The sequence below is a fragment of the Xiphophorus couchianus genome, chromosome 22 (assembly GCF_001444195.1).
Source record: "Xiphophorus couchianus chromosome 22, X_couchianus-1.0, whole genome shotgun sequence".
In the NCBI taxonomy this organism is placed as follows: Eukaryota; Metazoa; Chordata; class Actinopteri; order Cyprinodontiformes; family Poeciliidae; genus Xiphophorus; species Xiphophorus couchianus.
The window spans coordinates 18790707-18812478 of record NC_040249.1 but is presented as its reverse complement, the minus strand read 5'-3'; the positions used below and the strand labels follow the sequence as shown (position 1 = coordinate 18812478).

General features: G+C 36.7%; 1 protein-coding gene across 2 annotated transcripts in view; it reads right to left on the bottom strand.

Annotated features, from left to right (window-relative positions):
- The window catches only part of LOC114137662 (phosphofurin acidic cluster sorting protein 2), a 51666-nt gene extending 34270 nt beyond the window's left edge, over positions 1 to 17396 (bottom strand). Inside the window, exon 1 of one of the 2 annotated variants that reach the window (XM_028006417.1) lies at positions 17067 to 17396. In XM_028006417.1, the coding sequence (XP_027862218.1) occupies positions 17067 to 17275 (209 nt within the window). In that variant the 5' untranslated portion in view covers positions 17276 to 17396. The remainder of the gene's footprint in view (positions 1 to 17066) is intronic. The other variant, XM_028006418.1, reaches the window with a different exon arrangement.
- Positions 17397 to 21772: the final 4376 nt, after the last annotated feature.

The following is a 21772-nucleotide window of genomic DNA, read 5'->3' as shown; positions in this document are numbered from 1 at the left end:
TCTCCTCATTATCCATAAAGAAGCACCAAAGGTCTTTATACCGCTTTGAGCATGCACAAACCCTCTGTGGCGGTCCATTGTTTTGGCTGCAGTGTACAGTGACTGATTCAGATTAAATTTTATTGACATAAGAATGTCAATAAAATTCGACAATGAAACACAAATTGCATCTTACCAAAAACAATTGAGCAGTAATTGAATGACATATGGAGCAGTAATATAGAATACACAAAATGAATTGTATATAAATAGGTGTTGCTACACAGATGTACCTGCTATGACTATAAATATGTTGCACAGTAGCAACAATGTATACATAGCTGTCCAATAACTATACAGTACAAAGGCTATGACTATAAATGTGTAATTCAGTAGGTGTACAGGCCCTCCGTAATGGTTGGTTTCCTTTCCTGGTGGCCTTCGGCTGAGTTGCTGCTGCAGATAAGTGAATGATCTCTGTTCTTTTTCCGTAGAGGATGCAATTTCTCCAATAATTATATCTTTGACCTCATCTCTTTGATAGACAGAGCTATTAAAAGGAGCTATTAAGACGGCTACCTACGAGCTCTCTCTCCGTTTTTCTATCACATAGATCTACTAACCTAGCAATTCTCAGATAAGTAACTGATAAGTAACCATGTCTCTTTCCTAGACATGGGTGCTAACAGAGCTAATGCTAAGCAATGTTTGTCACTGAATCAAAATGATTAAACAATACTGGTATTAATTTGATTTCTGTAAAATTATAGGTGAATTGGACCTATTTATCTAGTAATAAGCATTAAGAGTAACTATAGCTGTGCAAATAAACTGAACAACACAATTCAAAGTCTCAACTACAATTATTTTCTCTGTCAAAGCAATGCTAGAAATGGACTAAATATGGACAGATAGGTGGTAGTCAAAAATGCAAAATGACTGCAACCTCTGACATGTCTGGTTTTTCTCCCGCAGGTTTTGCTGATGACAAAACTTGGAACAGTACTAAGCCTTTTGTCTGCAGCTTTTGCAAAATGATGACCCTGTCTCATGTGATAGCACAGTTTACATTACACTGACACTGCAAAGTTTTTAAACATAAACATACTTTGAAATCCTCGTGCCTTAAAACATTTGGAAATGGAATAATAATGGATTATATGACTGTAGGCATCTGGGAGAGAACATAATTTATAGAAAGGCAAACTTAGACCTTAAAGCTTTGTCTGACATTACAAATGACATGAGCTAAGGCAAAATAAGACATTGTGTTGCATATCTCCAAAAAGGAAGTATCTTTAGATCTGAATCCACATAAAACATATATAAAACACTGTTGGTGTTCTTTTTATTTAACGAAAGGCCCGATGTACTGTTTGAAACAATGAATACATGGCTGTAAAAATTTTAGAAAACCGTCTCTTTGGCAGGAACTGATTCATGAGATCTAAATCATCTTCTTTCAAGGCCGTCAGCCAAAGAAATGCTTCCACTTTCAGAGTACATGTGGTCTCTATCACTGTTCTATTTCTGGACTTCTATGTGATAGTACAATTTCTAACAAAAACACTGTAATTTATGGGTCTCCCAAAAATAGCAGCAGTTGGAGCCAGGGGAATACTCTACAGTAAGAGATGGACTGATCAGGCTTTCTTCTGGCTGATAATAATTTCCAGTTATGTTCAGGTTCTGACCCATCAATTCTAATTTCGGACCATTCAATTATTTTTCTAAGGGAAAATACATTTATTATGAATGCCACATACTTTTCGTTTTAAAATTATCTACTTTTCCAGACTGATACTTCTAGAGGTGATAGCTCCTGTTAGCCAGTTTTAAATATAAATTCAAAATGCCCCTATGAAATTCTGGCAGGTATTTCTACAATGTTTAGAAATACCAAACTCAGGCTGGATACATCGACAAATCGACCATGATCGACAGATGTGTGGACAGATGATACATGGAGGAACAGACGGACAGATTGATGAATGAACAAATAGACCAAAATGGACACTTGGATGATAAACACTTGAATGTATGAACACAACTCTATGGTAAAACCTTTAAAATGGAAATATTTTTCCACACTTTCTTCATAAATTCCAGACTAAGAACCTTAACACTGCATGTCCCCAATCTTTATTTGGCTTAAATCAAAATGAAAGGAGTACATGTGTTAGATTGATGCGTTGATGGACGAATGATTTTGGCAGTTTTTAGTTATGATGCATTTACTAAATGGAGGAGAGGGGAGTAATTTTTTTTGGTATTTTACCTTCAGACAACGGGATATATAGTCTCTTTCCAATCCCTAACCAAATCATTGCTGCATATAAAAATAAAAAAATGAAAACTGTGAGAGATGCGTGAGATATGACGGCTTAAAAAGTGACTGTGCGACATAGCTATTATGCTCTGGCTGCTTAGCGATCTGACCCAAAGATACGGCAAAGGAGCACTCTGACTAACAATATCCTGACACAACAGAAGGGGCACTTTTGCTATTCTTTTCCCTGGTCAGCAATCTAGTTGATGTTTTGCCAGTTCCATGCCTTCGGATCACTGCACAGTATTTGTCAGGGGCACAAAGCTGGGGGAAGTGGTGAATGAAAGCTGAGTGATGTAACAGAGTGCTGGATGAAAAGAGACATTTTTTGTCCAGTATGTGCTCATGGGAGTTTCAGCCTTAAAGAAAGTTTTTCCAGTAATACTTTCACTACTTTTAACAAACCATTTCTTGATTCTTTGTGATGAGAAGAAAGTCCGATTCAATTAATAAAGCATCCTGTAACAGAATGCTCTACATTAAATTCTCCACTTCTTCAAACTGAGTGGTACTGTCCTACATAAGTGGCAGATAAAAAAAACACTCTGAAGAAAAGGCACTTTCTGACGAAAGCCAAAGTACTAGGTTATATAATAACGACACAGTTTGTTCTTGTTTCAATGTATAATTCAACCCAAATAAAAGAAACGCTGTTCTGAAAGCAACTTCTTTTGAATATTTTATTTGCCAACACCAAGCACAAGTGCAACTCTATTCAAAATGGGGACTTGCAAAAGGAACAACTAAAATCTCCCCAGGCTACAAAACAACCACACTTACTGCATCTGATTTAGATTGTCAAAATACAAAGCTGAAAACCACATATTGAAACTATATGTTGTAAATCCCCAAAACTCATTAACACCATCATGAACAAGCTGTTTTTTTCATATATTTCCTTATTAAACTAAAAAGCAACATCAAATGGAAAGATAAGCCTTTTGTGCAAGCTGTGCAAAAGCAAGAAGATTAATGGTTAGTTATTTGGAAAAAGTTAAATTAATTTCTAGGCCAATAAAAGTGGCCCAAACCAGAAAAGACCAAAACAGTTTTAAGAGATTTACACAGTAGTGTGTGCCATACGAGCTTAGTCTGCACTTGGGCTTCACTCAAAACCTCTTTTAGACCCCAAATATCTGGTCATGTGTGCCAGATGGCCATATGCTGATTGAGCTTTAAATCCCTGAATGAAATCTTCTCATGGTCACAGTGCGGAGAAAAACATGAAGAGAGTAGACAAAGTAGAAGTCTCCTTTAAAGCAAAGCCAGAATTGTGTGATTGTCAAGTTTAACAACAACTAAAAGTAATATTCAAAAATGATAAGAATATAACCTTTGTGAGATAAAATTTTAAAGAGGCAACCAGGTTTTACAGCTACAGTCTAGGATTAAGAGAGCTGTCCATGTGTGTTTAACAGGACTTATGAATGTCAATACTTTGCTTCCAGCCAGAAAAATCCATAGATCAGTATGGAAGTGTTGCAGAACCACAGAGAAAATACCACTGTAAAAAACTGTAGTATTTTTGTTCTACACAAAATACCATTTTGTATGAAACAAAATAGCATTTTTTTCGTATACAAAATGGTATCTTGCATAGAAAAAAAATACAAAATATTATTTAATCACCCTCAGAGTTGTACTTACTCTTTACTAGATAGTCAGCAGCTGAACATTGCTTTGTAAGACTGACTTAACTTTAACAGGAAAGATGGCAACATTTCATCACTGGACTTCATCGCAACCCGTTGGGAATATTTGTAAAGTCTTTCATTTATCATTCGTGTAACTAAGATGGTACATTTAAATTTAGTAGAAACAGATACATGGTGTTCATGAGGTATGATGAACATCACATACCTCATGATCACATACATGATGACCTAATTATGCAAGGTGTGTTGGCTGAGAGACATCTAAAAGTTGCACAATACCCGCCCATAAGACCTGAATTTGAAGATCCCAGTTCTGCACCATCAACAGGATTTGCTATAATTTTTAAAAGCACTCTCCAAAAATTGCAATAATATAATGTGAAGAATTTGTCACACCAATTTTGAAGAGGGGAATGGTTTAGCTCTATTGTGTCTATTTTTATTATTTTGTACTTACCATCTATTTTGTGCAGAACAACTGTTGCTGAGGATTTTAATTTGCAGCAGCGTGGAGGAGGACAGGTGTCATCACTTAGGCGTTAAACCATTAGAATAGGCATGTTATAAAAGACAAGGATATATTGAGATGAAACAATATTCTTGTGAGGCGGGAGGATGTAAGAGCTGTGCCGATAACTGTGGTAATACTCCATAATATAGTATTAGTGTGGTCAGGAGCCCAGCCACGGTACAATCCGACTGTTGTTGGGATTAATGTCATATTTTATGTAACTTTACATGGTACTCTGTTTTACAGCTTAGTGCCAGATTATATTCCCATTTGATTCAAACTAGAGCTTCTCTCACACTTTCAAAAGGATTACCAATAGTGAAGTGTGAATCACAGGCTCTGCTAGAACCTGATACCAAAAAATAGGAAATAGAGAATGGTAAACTTGTAGATAAAACACTATTTTATCATCATAAGTCAGTCTGTAAGTCCACACATTAGCAAGAGCTTAACAGAAAATACAAACCCATTGTGCATTCACAACCTCCAGGGATTTGACAGTAATTTTCAGGAACTCAGTGGAATGAATTTTATCTTTTGTTGCTGATACTGCTGTAGCTGACATCTCTTTTGTCTGTTTTCTATCCTTAAACCGACGAAGTCAGCAGGTTTGTGTTTGTGATGGACACAGAATACCAGATGCGCCACAGGACACCATACCACAGTTAAAAACATAGACAAGGCAGAAAATATGACATACTTTGTCTGTGCAACTTAACATACAGTTGATTCTCAATAAGGGTAGACCCTCTATCATTTGGTGCATGTATTTCTTGAATTCACATTGTGTCTAAGCGACCAGATTTACAGATAAAGGTAAATCCTGTAAATGTAACTGCCTCTGACAATGTTATGACTGAGCTTTAAAATCCTGTTATGGTGGATGGCCTGTCTCACTAGAATGTCCCTCTGTCTGTCTCAAGAGCAAAGCTTAATTTAAAACAATCTGTGTGTCAAATTAACTGAACAAATAAATGCAAACCTCTTCAGAGGAGATTTATTCTTGATACATTAAACAGTTTATATAGGGTGTGGCCCCCTGTTGGCACCCTGCAAATGTAGAAAAAGACATTTCACCTTATGAAATAGTTAGCAGAATGAAAAATGATCTTACGTTGATACTGTACCGAATTGTTGGTAATTTTGACTTCATGCGTGGTGGAAAACACTTTGCATTCCAAAACACTAATAAGTCAAGACAAAGAGATGCTTTAATGTTTTTTTTTTTTAAACAGACTCAATTTAAAATATTATTAAAGACCTCTGCTATGATTAACAGCTGCCACTTATTAACACATTTTTCAACTAACAAAACTAAACAAATTTTCCTCAAAAAATTAAAGGCAATTTTATTCAGGTTTGCATTTTTTAATTGAGCCAAATTGGAAATATTATGGTTTAAAAATAGGCAGAATTGATATTTATATAGTAGTTATAATGCCTAAATTAAGGAGACTGTGGGTGGAATAATTGTCGTCTTGCAATCAGAATGTTGTAGGTTCAATTTCAGCATCTTCCTGTTACATGTCCATGTGCCCCTGGGCAAGGCACTTAACCCCAAGTTGCCAACCAGTCTGCATATCGGTGTATAAATGCTTCTCTAGTGCAAAGTGCTTTGAGTGGTCAATATGACTGGAAAAGTACTTTATAAATTCAGACGGTTTACATGCAGACACCAAATAAATTAATCAAACATCAGTCCAAATTCCAGTAATCTGTAATTCCATTCTAGAGTTTACTAAAATATTTATGCAACTGATAGGCTACATGTCTAACTTAATAGTGCTTTCAACTACTTGAAGTGGCTCTGGTTTTTCTGTCACTAACTCAAAGTACTTCAACACTGTAGAACCCCTCAACCTTTGAAAAACTTCTCCAACACAGCCAATTTATCACAGAAGCAAACACTTCACCCACCGTACAGTTTGAGAAGAGATAACCAACAACTACAAACGGACTACTCTGTCATATGCAACATGCATATGCAAAATGAGAAGAACCTGCATAGTTTATTATGTTGAAAGCATAGTAAATCAAAAAAGAAAAGGACATTTAAAAAAATAACATGAGCCAAAGGATTATTTTTGACAGTTGCTGCTTTTCTTTGAATCCTGCCAATTTTGACATATCTAGACATTCACAGCTGCTAGCAAGTCAGAGCAGACAAATTCTTCTCCGGTTCAATCCAATCCCATTCAAATTTCTGATGGTGGTCGAAGAACACCACTGGGAGTGAGAAACGGATCTGACAAAGCCTGCAAACTCAGCATCATCACAACATCCATCATCACAACATCCAGCAGAGTCAAAGCAGTGCTAGAGAACGCTTTGACTCCAATGGCAATACAGCAGACAAAAGAGCAGAGGATAGGTAAAGGATCTTTTTCTGTTGGGTGCTTTTGTTTAACAGTCAAACGACAAAACTCATTTGATTTGATGTTAATCTGAGTCAGACACAAAGAGGTTTTTTCTCTCAAACAAAAATAATACAAAACAAACAAAGATCTGTGGTTTTCTTTTGGTTGGGTCTACACTGAAACCATTTCTGGCATTTAGGCTGAAATATCAACTGAGTTTTATTATTTATATTTCATGTTGACATTTGGTGCCTGACTGTTCTTTAACTCCATAACTATTCACTGCTATGTAGAGAAGCTCTTTCAGAAAGAAAAATGGCCATGGAGACCTGAGGCTAGAGTCTCTTAAAAATGCCTTAATTAAGCCATAGTACTTCATAAGACTTATTCCTTCAGGACAAAATTTACTCAGTGAAAAGAATCACTTCTTCACATTACTCAATAACAATGATAAAACAGTTGCTGCATATAATCCTCCTGTATCATCAGTGTCATTTGGAATGAACAATAGCAGCCTGAACCAGCCTGCTGAGTACGCGCTCCAGTTCACCTCCCCTGGCCCGACATTTCCAAATGACTAATGGACTGAAGGTATAAAGCCTCTAAGTTCTCCAGAGATTCTAGCTTTTCTCTGAATCCATGCAAAAAAAAAAAAGTTCAACCTTAGCAAACCGGCCCCCAATATCTCCAATGGTGTCAGCTAAATCCAGTGGATTTCATTATCATTTGACTAAGTCTTAGGTTTTAATCTATGAAGCAAATATCCCATTGTTTTATTATTTTAAAACACAGAAGAGGGGGTGGTTAAATGCAGTAGCAAGGCGCTGCAGAGATGAAACAGGGCTCCAGACAGTTCAGAGAACTTAATCTGTGATTAGACAAAGTGGGGAGGGCATCAAGCTTAAAGCTATTTAAAAAAGTGACCCCTCTAAAGGCTGTTATGTCCCAAACTAAACAGACAAATCCCAGAGTGTGCTGGAGTTTTTTTCCCCCCGCACCGTTTGACAATAAATCAGACTAATCTTTTATTGTTTTAGATTCGTTAGGAAAACCAAAATAATTTTTATTTGCCAAAAGCCAGAAGATAATTTTTTTCACAGGTTATTTGTGGGCTTTATTTGCAGCATTTAGCACAGGGAATGGGCAGAAAGAAAAGGGGGAAGACATGCAGCAAAGATTCCAGTCCTGGGAATCTTTGAGTGCCTTTGTATCTGGTATCTTCAGTAATGTTACTAGAATTGTCTTAAAATTCTGAATATCATAATAGTGTCTGTATAATTGAAATCATAGGGAGCACTTCAGAAAGTAGAATAAGCATGACTGCAGCTATCTCAAATATGACAACAGATGAGTAAATACAGCAACGCATTATTAGATTGTTGTACAAGATCTCTGTCACTGTGATAAATGACAAAGATCTTATCTTATTTTACCTAGAAAAATCAAGTAGAAACACATTTCCCATTGTTTTTATTCCCCCGTGTCAGAAGACGGGGCATTTGTCTCACTCGCTTGTTCAGAAATTCAGATCTCCTTTTAACTAGGACCCCAGGATCCGCCCACATGTAAATCTGGCCCTTCTTTCCCCCATTCAGAGGTCCAAACCGGGGGAGGAAGAGAGGACAAACACATCTTCCCCTGTGTGGAATTAAACATCCACATTCAAGGCATGAAAAAGCTCTGAGCCAGGTCAGCAAAACTTTTCAACAGTTCTGGCAACCCTTTCCTGAGAGTTTGTTCTTGGCTGACAAACAGTAAAAAGACGACAAAACCTGAAGTGGCTCGCTCTTCGGCTGCACAGCCCGATCTCGAGTTCCCAGGAATGCAAAATGTTTCCCAAGGAAATTCCTGCTTCTTCAGGAAAGCAGGGAAGGAAACCAAGAGATTTTTGACACATTTCAGGGAGTGGGAGTAGGCGAGAAGAAGGGGGTTTGAATTTCGATTGGTCGACTATTCGCTTGTGTGTGAACAGCACATTAGAACAAGGAGAAAAAAGGAAGTACTAATATATGCTTAACGAAAAATTTAAATGTTAGGACAGATATTTAGAATCACATTTGAGATATTTATACATACAATTTTAAACCAATTTGTAAAATTTGTCCAATTTCTGTCTAAATTAATTTCTTTTAGATTTGTTCTATGTTATGGTACTGATAGTGATGTTAAAATGCTATTATTGTAATTATACTGTTGATAAACATAATCTCTGAAAATATTAAGAAGAATTTTTTAGGGTGAGAGCTTGTTTATTAGTAGCAGTTTCCATTAGGCCTTCAGGGAAGAGCTTGTTGTTTTTACAGTTTTCAGTGAAAAGATGAATAAAGAATCTGTCACCTACTGCAAACACCCTGTTCTATTTCATCAGCTCCATGGGAGCCTGCAGGCATCATCTGCAACTCTGTGTCAGCTCTAAGTCTGCATCACACACCACATCAGCAACACATACACTCCAGACTCTACATCAATTCAAGCATCAAAAGCAGAGGTTTTTTTCCCCCCTTCTGCAGAAAAGTCTGGGGCAAATAGATTTTTATTGTTAATTTATAGTCTTGTAAACATTTCAAATAAATTTGCAACATTTTTAAGAGCACGGTGTCCTTTAGATAACTAAGTAATTTTTAAAATATATTTGCTATAAACTTTAATAGAGAATGAACTAAAAGTCCCACAACTGACTTTATGCAGTTTTTCTTTTCCTCTGATGGATATTTATCTCCACGAGTAAGCCATTCAAACGTCAGACGAGTTTTCTCCACCTTCACCTAATAACTTCTCATCACCTTTAGGTTGTTTGTGTACCAACGAGGCATTGGCTGGTTTCTACTAATAAAGTTTACCAAGGTTGTAAAACGTTTCAAGCACACTAAAGATTTGTGCTTTTTTCCTCCACTAAAAAGAATTTTCATGAGATAACTTAAAAAGTGGTAGAGACCAGAGGTTGCTGGGTTTTTTTTTTATTAGAACATAGGTTAAAGCAGAACTGCTTCACCTGTTGCTGTGCACACAAAGCTAGTTTTTACATCTGTGTTACAGAACTGACTAAATTCTTTTCAAATAGGGTATTTTCTTTTTGCTTGAGTCCATGTATTAACCTCAGAATATCCATCCTTCTGTCATATAACATTAATAATAATTATGTTAAACCATATTAGTAGCCTAATTTTTTTTTTAGCTTTCTCTGTTTTACAAAAATAAACATGTTAAATTTTGGTGAAAATACCATGCAACCATGTTGCCTTTTAGATGAACAGGATCATGTGGTGAGAATCTAATACAAGCACATACTAAGAACCAATAGCAGAAAATTTAGAGCAAACAAGTGAAACTTTTAGTTATGGTAACAACATAAATTCAAGATTATTAGATTTATTTATTTGCCTGACAGAAGAAGTTGTCTTTTTAATCTGTTAGAGAATATTTTTAAGAAGCTAAGCTAATATTTAGCACACATAAGGAATAGAGTAGAATGTCATACTAAAATATTTATCTATTTAAATAGATTTTATAAGTCTTTAAAGTCAATTTGCCATAAACAAGTCAGAATGCTAGCGTCCAGAATAATCAGAATCAGCTTTATCGACCAAGCTTATGTGCACAAACAAGGAACAAATATATAAATTTTTGTCAAAATTTATAAAATATTTTCAAAATATTTTATTTAGTCAAATATTTTGTGGGTTTTACTCCTGCTGGTAGTGTTTTAGGTGTTAAAAATGGAGCAACGAAAAGACGAGGAACATGAGTGACGGAGGACTGATGGTGCAATGTCATTGTCCTGAAGGGCACTGGAGGTGGCTGACAAGGACTTCTTTATGATTCCACAAGAAAACAGCGGATTAAGCAGACAGCATCTGTGTGTCCAGCATCAGATTACTAGCTTCTCTTTTCCTGTTATGAAATCAGATTACTGCAGCTCTGATGCTAAGACAAACAATATCCATGCCTTGAGACGAATGTGTTGTTGAGCGAGTGAAAGGGCAAATTTGCCTAACATGATTTTATGGTCTAATTTTATGTAATCTTATACCAACATTTAATCTTTGGTCCAATAATAAACATAAAGGGAATTTTCAAAACACAAATAAAGGGGATTAAGATGATAAAGGAGGTGGCATACAAATAGTAAAATCTGTGTTGACTACATACAGTATATGTAATAATGCCCCACTGATGGCTGCCTGGTAAGTGACCTAGAACAAAAACATCATGTTGCTTCAGTCCAGTTCTGACTTTTTGTTGCCGTTTGTCCATTTCACTTCCATACAAATGCAGCACAGATCAGATTTGGGGCAAGTGAAAGAAATCAAAATAAAACTGTCAGCAAGAAAAAAAGATGAGGCTGAAACTCAGACAGGCAGAACAAAGCAAGCTCTGCTTACTAGAAATAAAGCTCAAACCAAGGAAGACAGATCCAGGTTGTACCTTTAAATCATCTGTACCTCTCAGAATCCAGACTGCAAAAATACCATGGTGTGTTTAAGGGTGATCTAGTCAGCTTGGAAGTCAGCGTTAATCTCAAATCGGGCATACTCTCTAACATGCAGTCAATTAAAAGACAAAATACACAGATGGCTAAACAACTGCCATGGCACACCAGAAAGTCTAGCTTTTTGTGTTGTTTCTTTTTTCCTCCATTACAAATAGTCCATAAACAATCGCCATTGCTTCTTCTTAGCCAACTGTGTTTGTTAATGAGTAAAATCTGTGCGTGGTGTGTCGTCTTTGTTGTGTGGCTGTACAAGAAAAGGTGTGGGACCAAACCTTATGTCTATCATCTATGTGTGGGGTCTCTCTGGTTTTGGAAATCAACTGGCAATTTAATTTTTTTGCCATGTGAAGCAGGTATTAATGATCTACAACAGGATATTATTTTTTATGACTGCAAGCACTGGGGAAGGAGAAGCCAAAAGTCTGTACCTGAACTATTTGTACCAAATAAAAATCCCATCTGAAAAGATGTTTAACAATCTACATTAACAATAGAGCTCTCTGCAGAGATGTAATATACAAAGCAGTTTTTTTCCTCGAAAACACAATTGTTTCACTTCTTTGAAAGGCTTAGACTTGGGAGTCAAATTCTTTCTTTTTAATCGCTTTCTCACTTGGAAACCATTTCAGTGAAGTCACTTGTGTATACATTAACACACAAATAGGATTTAACCTTTATATGGAAACTCAATAATCTTATAAATCTCACCCCACATCTCTCTTGGTGTCTTTAATTAGTCAGCAGCTTGACTACAGCACTAGTCAGCTCAAAACTAAGGGGAAAATATGGGTATGTGTGTTGGTCCTTTATGTTTTTTGTCAACGCCCCCTCAAAAGGTTTTGTGTTAAAATCAGAGGACAAAGAAAAACATGAATTCCTCCAAAGAGAAATAAGCAACAAAACCAACACCACATGGCATTTATAAGATTGGGGGTGGCAGTCTGGCAGCCATGGGAGTGCTGGAATCAAAACAATTCAAGTCCAACTGTTCCAACAGGCAGCCTGTTCAGGACAAGGCTTTAACAACTCTAATCTAGCAGACAGAAGCCTCTCAAATATCAGCACAGTTGGATAAAAAGACTGAGAAGCTCCAAATGAGATCCTTTTTTGAAGTTTGGCATTTCAGATTTTTTTTTAAGGTTTTGCTTAAGAAAAATGTTTTGATGGAGCATTTGGTCACTAGAGCTTTTTCGCATGAAATGTAACTGAAAATGAATTGTGAAATAAATCCAGTTTTCTATGTTGAACTTTACAGGCAAGCTTTGTTTCTTCAATGTTGGCACTAAAAAAATAATTTTAAAAAATTAAATAAAATCTCGCCACATGGGCTTCCACAATGCTGGAAACATCTTCACTTTAAAACATGTGATATTGTGGAATTTGTTCATTCAATTACATAGTGAATGTAGATGAGTGTATGCTGAAGATTTAGCTACCGTACATATTATTCTTCAAAATAATGACTAAGCCTCATGTGTTTACAGTTCAGTTAGAAACTATCTGAAACCTTTTTAACCCTGTTGTGGATCAGAGATTGTTATTGTATTTTCCAGGCATATAATGCCATTGTACAGAACAGTGAGGTAACTATGTTATCTTCATATTGTATACATCAAGAATAACTTAAAGGAAATTTGACTTCACAATCTCGCGACTTGAAATTGATCTCTGTCTCTTTAAGAAGTTCTTCTTTCCGACACTCCGTCTTCAGCACGTCATTACAACAAAGTTTCTCCATCAACCATTCTTAGGAGAGTTGGACTGAGAAGCAGTTCATTTGATAAGCTCAGCAGATTCAAAGTTCCACTAGATATTTGCTTACTGCTGCTAGTCTGAAGGAGCTTAGTGAGGACAGTGCAGGGTAGGAGGGCTTTGTAGGGCAGAAGCTCGACTGGAGACTGCAACTCCGAAATGTAGGTTTGTGGAAATAGGAGGTGCTTTGTATGAGCAAGTGTTTGGGTACCTTGAATGGTTGCCACGTGAGATTCAATGATTTCTCAGACATTCATGAAAGTATCAAGGCATCATTCCAGGTAAGTTTTTGGTGAGGCAATAACATGATATAAAGCTTTAAAAAATGTCTACTTTAAATAATAAATACAATTGTTACATGGGAAAATGTGAAAAAAAAATTGAATGCATTTCCAAAACTTCTGAGAAATTGTGTTAATAGTTGAGATTTTCATATTGACTCCCATACGCTGACAGCCTGACATGTTTTACACAGAAACAAGTGCCGACATGTAAGCACAAAGAATAACTTCATTCACAAACTATAAAATTGCAACAAAACATATTCAATCATATTCTGCATTATCAACAAGATGTGATGTACTACAGCCAGTGCATTTCTAGATAAAACTTTACATGCAAATTCATGGATGTGGTTGGATGCAGCGAGGAGCTAATCTAAGTGCAAGAGCACAAACACAGAACAAGTGCACACCTCGATTTTACAAAGAGAGGCAACGGACAAAAGATGTCATAAAGTGGCAAAGTGCCAAGGGTGGGGTCAGCAGAATAACTGTCAGAATAATCACAAACTTGTGCTAGAAGACTCCGTGAAAGTAGAGCAGTGCTTTTAATAAAGTTGCTAGGTTTTAGACAGTAAAACCAGCTGGTAATTACTAACTATGCACAGCTGTGTGCGATCTCAGGCATATAACACTCACAAGGAAAAGAAGAAAACAAATACAAAAATAAAAAAACAGTAAATCAATAGCAGCCCCTATGCCTTCATTTGAAACCATTCCATGGGCTGGACACCCACATTCACTACAGCAGAGGAACAAACAGCTGCACAGAGAGAAATAGCCCAACCCCTGAAAGAATGCGAAGGCTAAATCCCCCAAAACAGGCCTCGGGTTGGGCTCTCTGCACAAGTGTTCATACAAACATGTCTGAGAGCATTAAATTTGCATAAGGCAGAAGTTACTTTGAAAATTAATTAAGCACAAAGCCACCAGGTCTAAAATCAAATACAATAAATATTTTAAAAGCCACATAAACAGTGTCATAAATCATCAGATTCATTAACTATTACCATTACTCCTATGCAACATACAGAAACGCAACTACATTCAGCCTTTGTCCACCAATTAAGTGGTGAGCTTTTACTGTGTGCATCAATAATAATCTATTACTGCGCTCAAACACATTTGTCTTTAATACAACTCTTTCTAAGCTGCACACAACAGAGAAAGTCATGGGGGAAGGGAGATGCGAAATCAATGTCTACCCTGTTGTTCTATTAATGCACCATCATGCAGCCTCCTAACCTTGTGAATGCTGCTACCTGAACATGATGCTTCAGTGTTGTGGCAAACAAACACCAGCTGCTGCTATGAATGATGAGATCATCAAAAAGTGAAGCATTTAATAGCAAGAAATGTGCAATAAAACACACAGGAGGCAGGATCAGAATCTAAAACGGATGACAATAACGTTGTTGTCATCCGACTTTTAAACAAAGGAATAAATTAGAAAGCAGAACCCTGAAGTCAATACATTGTTTAGTGTAATAACTGCTGACTTTTAAATTTGAGTTATCGCATCCAAAGAAGGGACAATGCTTAAAAATTAGAGTCTAGAATGGACTTATTGGAAATGGGTGATTTCACACTTTCTCATTCTTGATTTGCCATTCAGAGTAGGGCTGCATTACATTAGAACATCTTGAATTGACAATATTAGTAAATCTTGTCATGACAATCAATGCAATATGTCTTTCTTTCATCTTCTTCCTTCCCCATTTTCTACACTCTTTGCAGCCATAACTTGCGCTAAAAAATGTCTCCCTTTTTTTTCAAATAAGTGGATGCAGCATAACAAAGCAACAGGTTGCAGTTGCCAAAATGCTTCAGCAATTTTAGTATATAATAAGCTAACCATGCTCATCTCAAATTTAACATGGTTTAAAATGACAACTGTAAAATAATTTTGAGTTTTCTTGAAATATTGACCCACCTCTGTTTAGCTGCAGATCTGTGCAACACTCGCTGCTGTGTCACACAATGTGAGGTTTCTTCTGTTAATAAATTAATTAATTCCAATTAAAATGTGCATAAAGTTTGCTGCATTGTGAAAATAAATGATTCAACAATCTAACATGTGACAGTTAATCAGAAATGCTTTCCTTTTATCAAGTTGAATAAACTTCTATTTGAAGGCATATTGTAAGAAAAAACTAAATACATTGCTGATTGAATTTACATTTTGATGTATGCAAAAACATAAAATGTTGTATAGCTATAATTAGGAATGCACCATTCAGACTTATCCTAGCTAACACCAATTGTCAGTTTTGTTTGAGGTGATTTTTTTTTAAAGTCTAAACACAAATGCGCTGCCGGGTCTTTAATAGAGCTGGTAGATTTGAACAAAACAGAAAATTGAGAAATTGTAAAATTACCCCAATTAGTTCAAAATTATTATCTGATTCTTAGTGAACCGACAAACATGCATTTGGGAGCTCTTAATTTTGATGCAGACTTGTCAGGATTTCTTTATTAGATGATGAGATCCAGTTCTGATCTTTGACTGATTCATTCGTGCATCTCTAGCTGCATCCTGTCTTGTAAAGTCAACTAGAGTTAAAGTCTAGTTATGCTGTATACTGTACAGATATGCTTTAATTTAAAAAAAACAACTATGTTATGTTTATACACATACCACCATCACATATTTCCAATTGTGGGAACATTGCTACAGTCCCACTTGAACTTGCATACCCATGCAGGAACGAAAGCAAGAGCAGACAAACACAAACATGCAAATGGATAGCAGAGGAAACGCTCCCCTTTTGCAAGCCCACTTTCAACCAACCAGAACTAGGTCAAAGCTGATTAATGTACCCACAGCCCCCCAGAGGGTTCCTGATCAGGTGGCAGCAATGCTTGTTCACTGACGATCCATGCAAACGCAGGGGTATTGAATGTTTCTGCATTCAGCACCATTAAAACCAAACGGATGGGCCGTGACATTCGCATGCAGAATAACAGACAAAGCAACACACAACGCTGACCTAAAAGAGCATGCATATCTGCATAAAAACAACTAGACATAGAATAAAAAGCAAAAACATCTGTTGACTACGAACTGCCTGCCAGCTCCGGACATAGATCAGTTGGATCAGCTCTAAAAGATGAAAAGGATGCCTGCTTGGCATCCATGTCGCTGTATTTATAGACAGTTATGCTATTAGGCGGCATGCATTCCGTAAATTTGATCAAACAGTCTCACATGAATACGCAGCATGACAAAAAAATAAATACACTTTTACATTGTTTTTAACGTAGACGAGAAGCAGATGAAATTATTTTAACTGAACTTTTGTTAGCTTGGTATAACGGTCCCAATATAATTCCACACTGAATGTTTCCAACAACTTCGGGTTTTCTGTGACTTGTTTAGGGAATAATTTTACTTAATTTGACAGCTGGAAATTAGCACCTGACACATAACATTCAAAACAGAATAAAAACAAAACTGACATGTGTTGAAGAGTAAAAAACATCAACGCTGTTAGCTAGAAAGCTTTAGCATTAGCTCCCGTGCTAGCTAGCCTCTGTTGTGGGAATGTGAAGAAGCTCGTCTTCCCCTGCTTCACAATACGGTAAACGAGGGCGTTGTTCTTTACAATTTATATTTTATTAAGCAATGCTTTATTTATTTATTTATTTATTTATTTTAAATATACTGATTCGTGGGACAAGTTTCTCCAACACAGCAGCGTACATGTTACCTCGGAACGCAGCTTGGAGATGATCGGTCAATCTCCCAGGTCGCAAAGAGGTTCATGGGCACGGGGATACTGCTGGATCCAGAGCCGAGAACCACAGCCCCGGCCAGCGATCCGGTCGGGGGCATCGTCGGTGCAGGTCCGCCGCTGCCGCTGCCCGGGTTCAGGAAAGCAGCCCGAACGCCTCCTCGCTCCACAGCCGCCGCCATCATCACCACCACCACCACCACTGCCTGGAAGCAGCTATAGTTGAGCGTCGGACGAACGCGGGAGCCGCTGATCTCCTGCCGCCGCCAGCTCCTATTCCTCCGGTCTCCCAGGTTCCCTTCACAGACTGGGGATGTTGATAGGCGGGGCGGGGCTTGTCCCCGCAGATAGGGGGCAGTGTTGGGTGGGACTTTTATTTACAATTCAGCAAGACTTGCAAACATGTGGATGATTCTGATTCAAGGTACATTTGAATGGAAGATGAGGTGGGCCATTGGATAAAAAAAACCCCCAAAAAACTCTGATATTATTTTTACGATTTTGACTTTAATCTTGCAACTTAAATTCAGAATTTTGAGAATTTCTTAGAATAATTTTCTGAATTTATTTTATTACTTTATTCTCACAGTTTTGACTTCAATCTCAGAATTCAGACTTTAATTTCGTAGTTCTGACTTTAATCTCAGAATTCTGATCATTTTGATTGTAGCCTCAAAATTTTGACTTTAAGCTCTAAACTCAACATTATGATTCTGAGAATTCTCACAATTCTGATTTAAATCCCACAATTCTAATTTAAATCATAGAATTCTGACTTTAATCTCACACTTCTGACTTTATTGTGTCTTTAATATCAGAGTTTACAATTCTGACTTTAATCTTAAATAGTTTAATCTCACAATTTAAACTCAGAATTATGAGAATTCTGACTTTAATCTCAGTTTAAACTAAAAATTCTGAATTCTGAGAAATCAGAATACTAACATTAATCTCACAATTCTAACGTAAATTTTAGAATTCTGACATTAATCTCAAAATTTTGACATTAATCTCTGAATTTATACTAACACTTTTGAGAGAAAAAAGTCAGAATTCTGACTTGAATTTTACAATTTATTACCATAATTCTGAGAATAATTCTGATAATTATTACCATAATTGTGATATTATGGTAATGATTTTGTATTACCATTCCAAAACTGTCCAAACATTATCTAAACTCAGTTTTCCATGAAGAGTTGCTGAAACAGGAAAAACAAACACACGCTCACACACATACCTAACCGCAAGTTACAGTGTTCAATTATCTTAACAGTCATGTTGGACTGTTGGACTGTGGGAGGAAGTCGGTGTGCCTGAACACCATCCATGCATGTAGAGGGAAAGCATGCAGTCTCCATGCAGAAAGATCCCAGGCTAGGACCTGAAACCAGGACATTTTTTGCTACAAATCAACAGTTTTACAAACTGTATCTCATAAACTTAAAGAGAACTCTCCTGGTAACTCCTGGTAACTAAATCTGGCTGCTGCTGACTGTATGAAACTAACTCCGGTCATGTGAATAGATTGATAATTATATCTTTCTGTATATTAACTGCCTTAGAATGACATTTGTTGTGAACTGGTGCTATGTACCTGAACCAAACCAAATTTCCCTATTTGGAGCAGTATAACACTGCCCAGATTTGACAAGTTGAAGTGGTGTACATTCTGAAATGGATCTGTTTGTAGTAAAGGGGAAAAGGCTTTTGTTATTTTGAAAAAACAGAAGGCAACCTGAAAATCAAAATCTGGAAAAGTTTGGAAGTTTGGATTGGCAACCCTTTATTGAAAAATGTTTTAATTTAAATTACATTCTTATTCAGAATATAATTCTGATGGATGTTTTGGTATGGTTCATATCAGGATAATTAATTTTTTATGCTTCTATCTCCTACATTAACTATTGGTTAGGGACCCATTTGATGGTCTTCTATATCTCTTGTGGTTCATTCAGTCAACACAGTTGTGCAAAAGTCCCAGGTTATCTTTCCTTCTGTCCTTTTCCAAGTGAACTCTCTGCCTCTCCAGGGCCTCGCCCAACCGATCCCAACAGATTGCTCAATGCTTTGACTATGCCCACCCAAGCTGATCTCTAACCGCCACAGACTCTCCTTTATAACCTGACTTTCAAGATTTTTCATCATAAATCCCATGACGTCTATCCAGAGCCTGTTGTTTTGTGTTGCTCCACAATATGTTTCATCTCACCTTTAAGGTGTTTTCTATGTTTAAATTCTTGATTTTTTATTTACTCCAACAGTTAAAACATTGCCACCTATTTTACGAAGGTCACACATAAATTGTTATATCTACAAAATAGAGCAGTGAACTTATTCAAACTTAGTTTCTTTTTAAAAATCACCACGTTCCACTTTTTTTATGTCTTCACATACAGTCTTGATTGTACAACACCTGAAACCTCATGCTCAACTGGTGATGGTGTCATTATTCATATGGTGCAAATGTTAGGAAATCCAATGACAGTATCTGTGACTAAAGACTCTAGTCTAGCTGACTTGACTTAACATGCTCATGTGGGTTGGGTAACAGTGCGACAGTCTGTTTAGAGTTGGCTGAAAACAAAACGCTTACAGATTACCACTAAACTCTTTGAAAAGTTGAAAAAAGTAACAAGTTGTTACTAGTTTGGGAAAACCCACAAATATGATAAATACATTGAATACGCCTCCTTTTCTTTTCTATTGTCTTTTAAAATCCGGGTTTACGCATGATGCATTTGCAACACTGTAGCCAGAAGCAAACCTGGAGTCAAAAAAAAAGAAAAAAAGAAACTGAATTCACTACGTCACTTGGCAGATTAACAGTGATAATGACCTATCTCAATAGGATATAGTGTATAGAGGGAAAACAATTAATTCACCAGACTTTGCAAAACTGCTGCAGTATTTTTAAATGACTTAAGAGCCAAGTTCAGTCAGACTGGATGGAGTGTGTGTGAACAGACATTTTCAAGTCTTGCCAATTGGATTTAGGTTTGAACTTTCACTAGGTCATTCTAACACATATTTATCCTTTGGCAATTAAAGAAATTCATTAAATTTATAGGAACTTTCTAGTCATACTGACCTCTCAAAGTGCTTTACACTAGAGCCATGTTCAGATACTCACATTCATACAGTGATACACAGATCAGTAAGCAACCTGGGATTAAATGTTTTGCCCACACATTGACATTTGAAGGGGGAAGCTGCAATCGGACCCACAACTTTCTAATTATATGACAAATACTTTACAAATACTTTTTGGCTTAAATATCGAGGAGCTACAGCTACCTCGATATTTAAGCCAGGCATGTTCAACATGAAGCCTGTGGGCCATTTACACCTCTCCAAATTTTTTTCTGTGGCCAGTGACCGCAGTTTAAGAATGCTGCAAATTTTACCTGTCATTTTTACAGAAGGTTTTCATAGAAAAATTTAAATCTTCCAAAAATCGTAAAACACATTACAGCATTTTGGTTAATCTTTAACACAAATTTTCTTTCATTTAATTTTTTTAGGAAGCTAGATAAGAAAAATCAAGTAACTTTTATTCTAAAGCAAACTTAGAATAAAATGTGGCTAAATACAGCAAGCACTTTTGAAAAAAAAGAGTGCTAAAAGTGTATCCTGTTCTTGTTGATGAGAATAAAATATTTTTTTCTTTAGTCAAAGAAACTTTGGACTAGAAAAAAATATCCTTTTATGTTTCAGTTTTTTTGATGAGCAGAAAAAAACAGAAAATAAAATTGGTTGCATTTTATTTAGGGGTGTATTTTTTATTTATTACTAATTCAAAATTATGCACAATTTTACATTACAGTTTGTAACTTCAAAAAAAGGCTGAAAGGTTATGAAGCCTTTCTGCAAGAATTGTATTTGTTTTTTCCTTTCAAAGAACGTTGAGATGCAAATGTATTTTGGTATGTACTGCCACCCAGTGCTCGAAAGAAGTACTGCAAAATAATGTTGCGCATTCACCACAGCTGCTGCATTCTGCCGTTCCTCCAGTAGATGGCACACCATCTCTATGTTTCTGTGTGTCTGACATTAAAAGAACAATTGATTCTCTGCTGCCTCCTTCTTCCTTCTCATCACTCCCAACTGAACTTTTTTTCCTCCCACAAGTGTGAGTGGGTGGTGCACGTAGCGTGACACAACTGATGTTTTCACAGAAAAAACAAGCTGACACTTTTGACATGGCTTTCACCATGAGATTGTCATGTACCTCCGGATGCATACTCTGTGGCATGTGTCCTCCAATCTTGATTTCAAGCGAACAAAGATCAGGAGGAGAAACAGGGCTGCGAGTGCTGATGTTTCAGAAAGACCGCAGGGCACTTCCTGGCATCAGAGCTGGTGAGCAGAACTTAACACTGGCAGAAGAGCGATTGCTGAAATGCATCTCTCTCAGCACAGCCTCTGCTAGGGAGCAACATCTTATTCTTTCACTGAAACCTTTTCATGATTCCAGAGCAAGACAATGCAAATGTGGCTTCCAAGCATACATCTATTTTTAGGTGTGAGCTATTGTTTTAGGTGTGGGGTTTTGTTTGCATGCCACCCCCACACATTGAAATGGGATTTTTCTTTTAATGAAGAAGTCTTTGAGGACAAACAACTTCTTTTCAATCACAGCACAGACTGAACTCCCATATTCTGGTTTAAATGTTGAAATA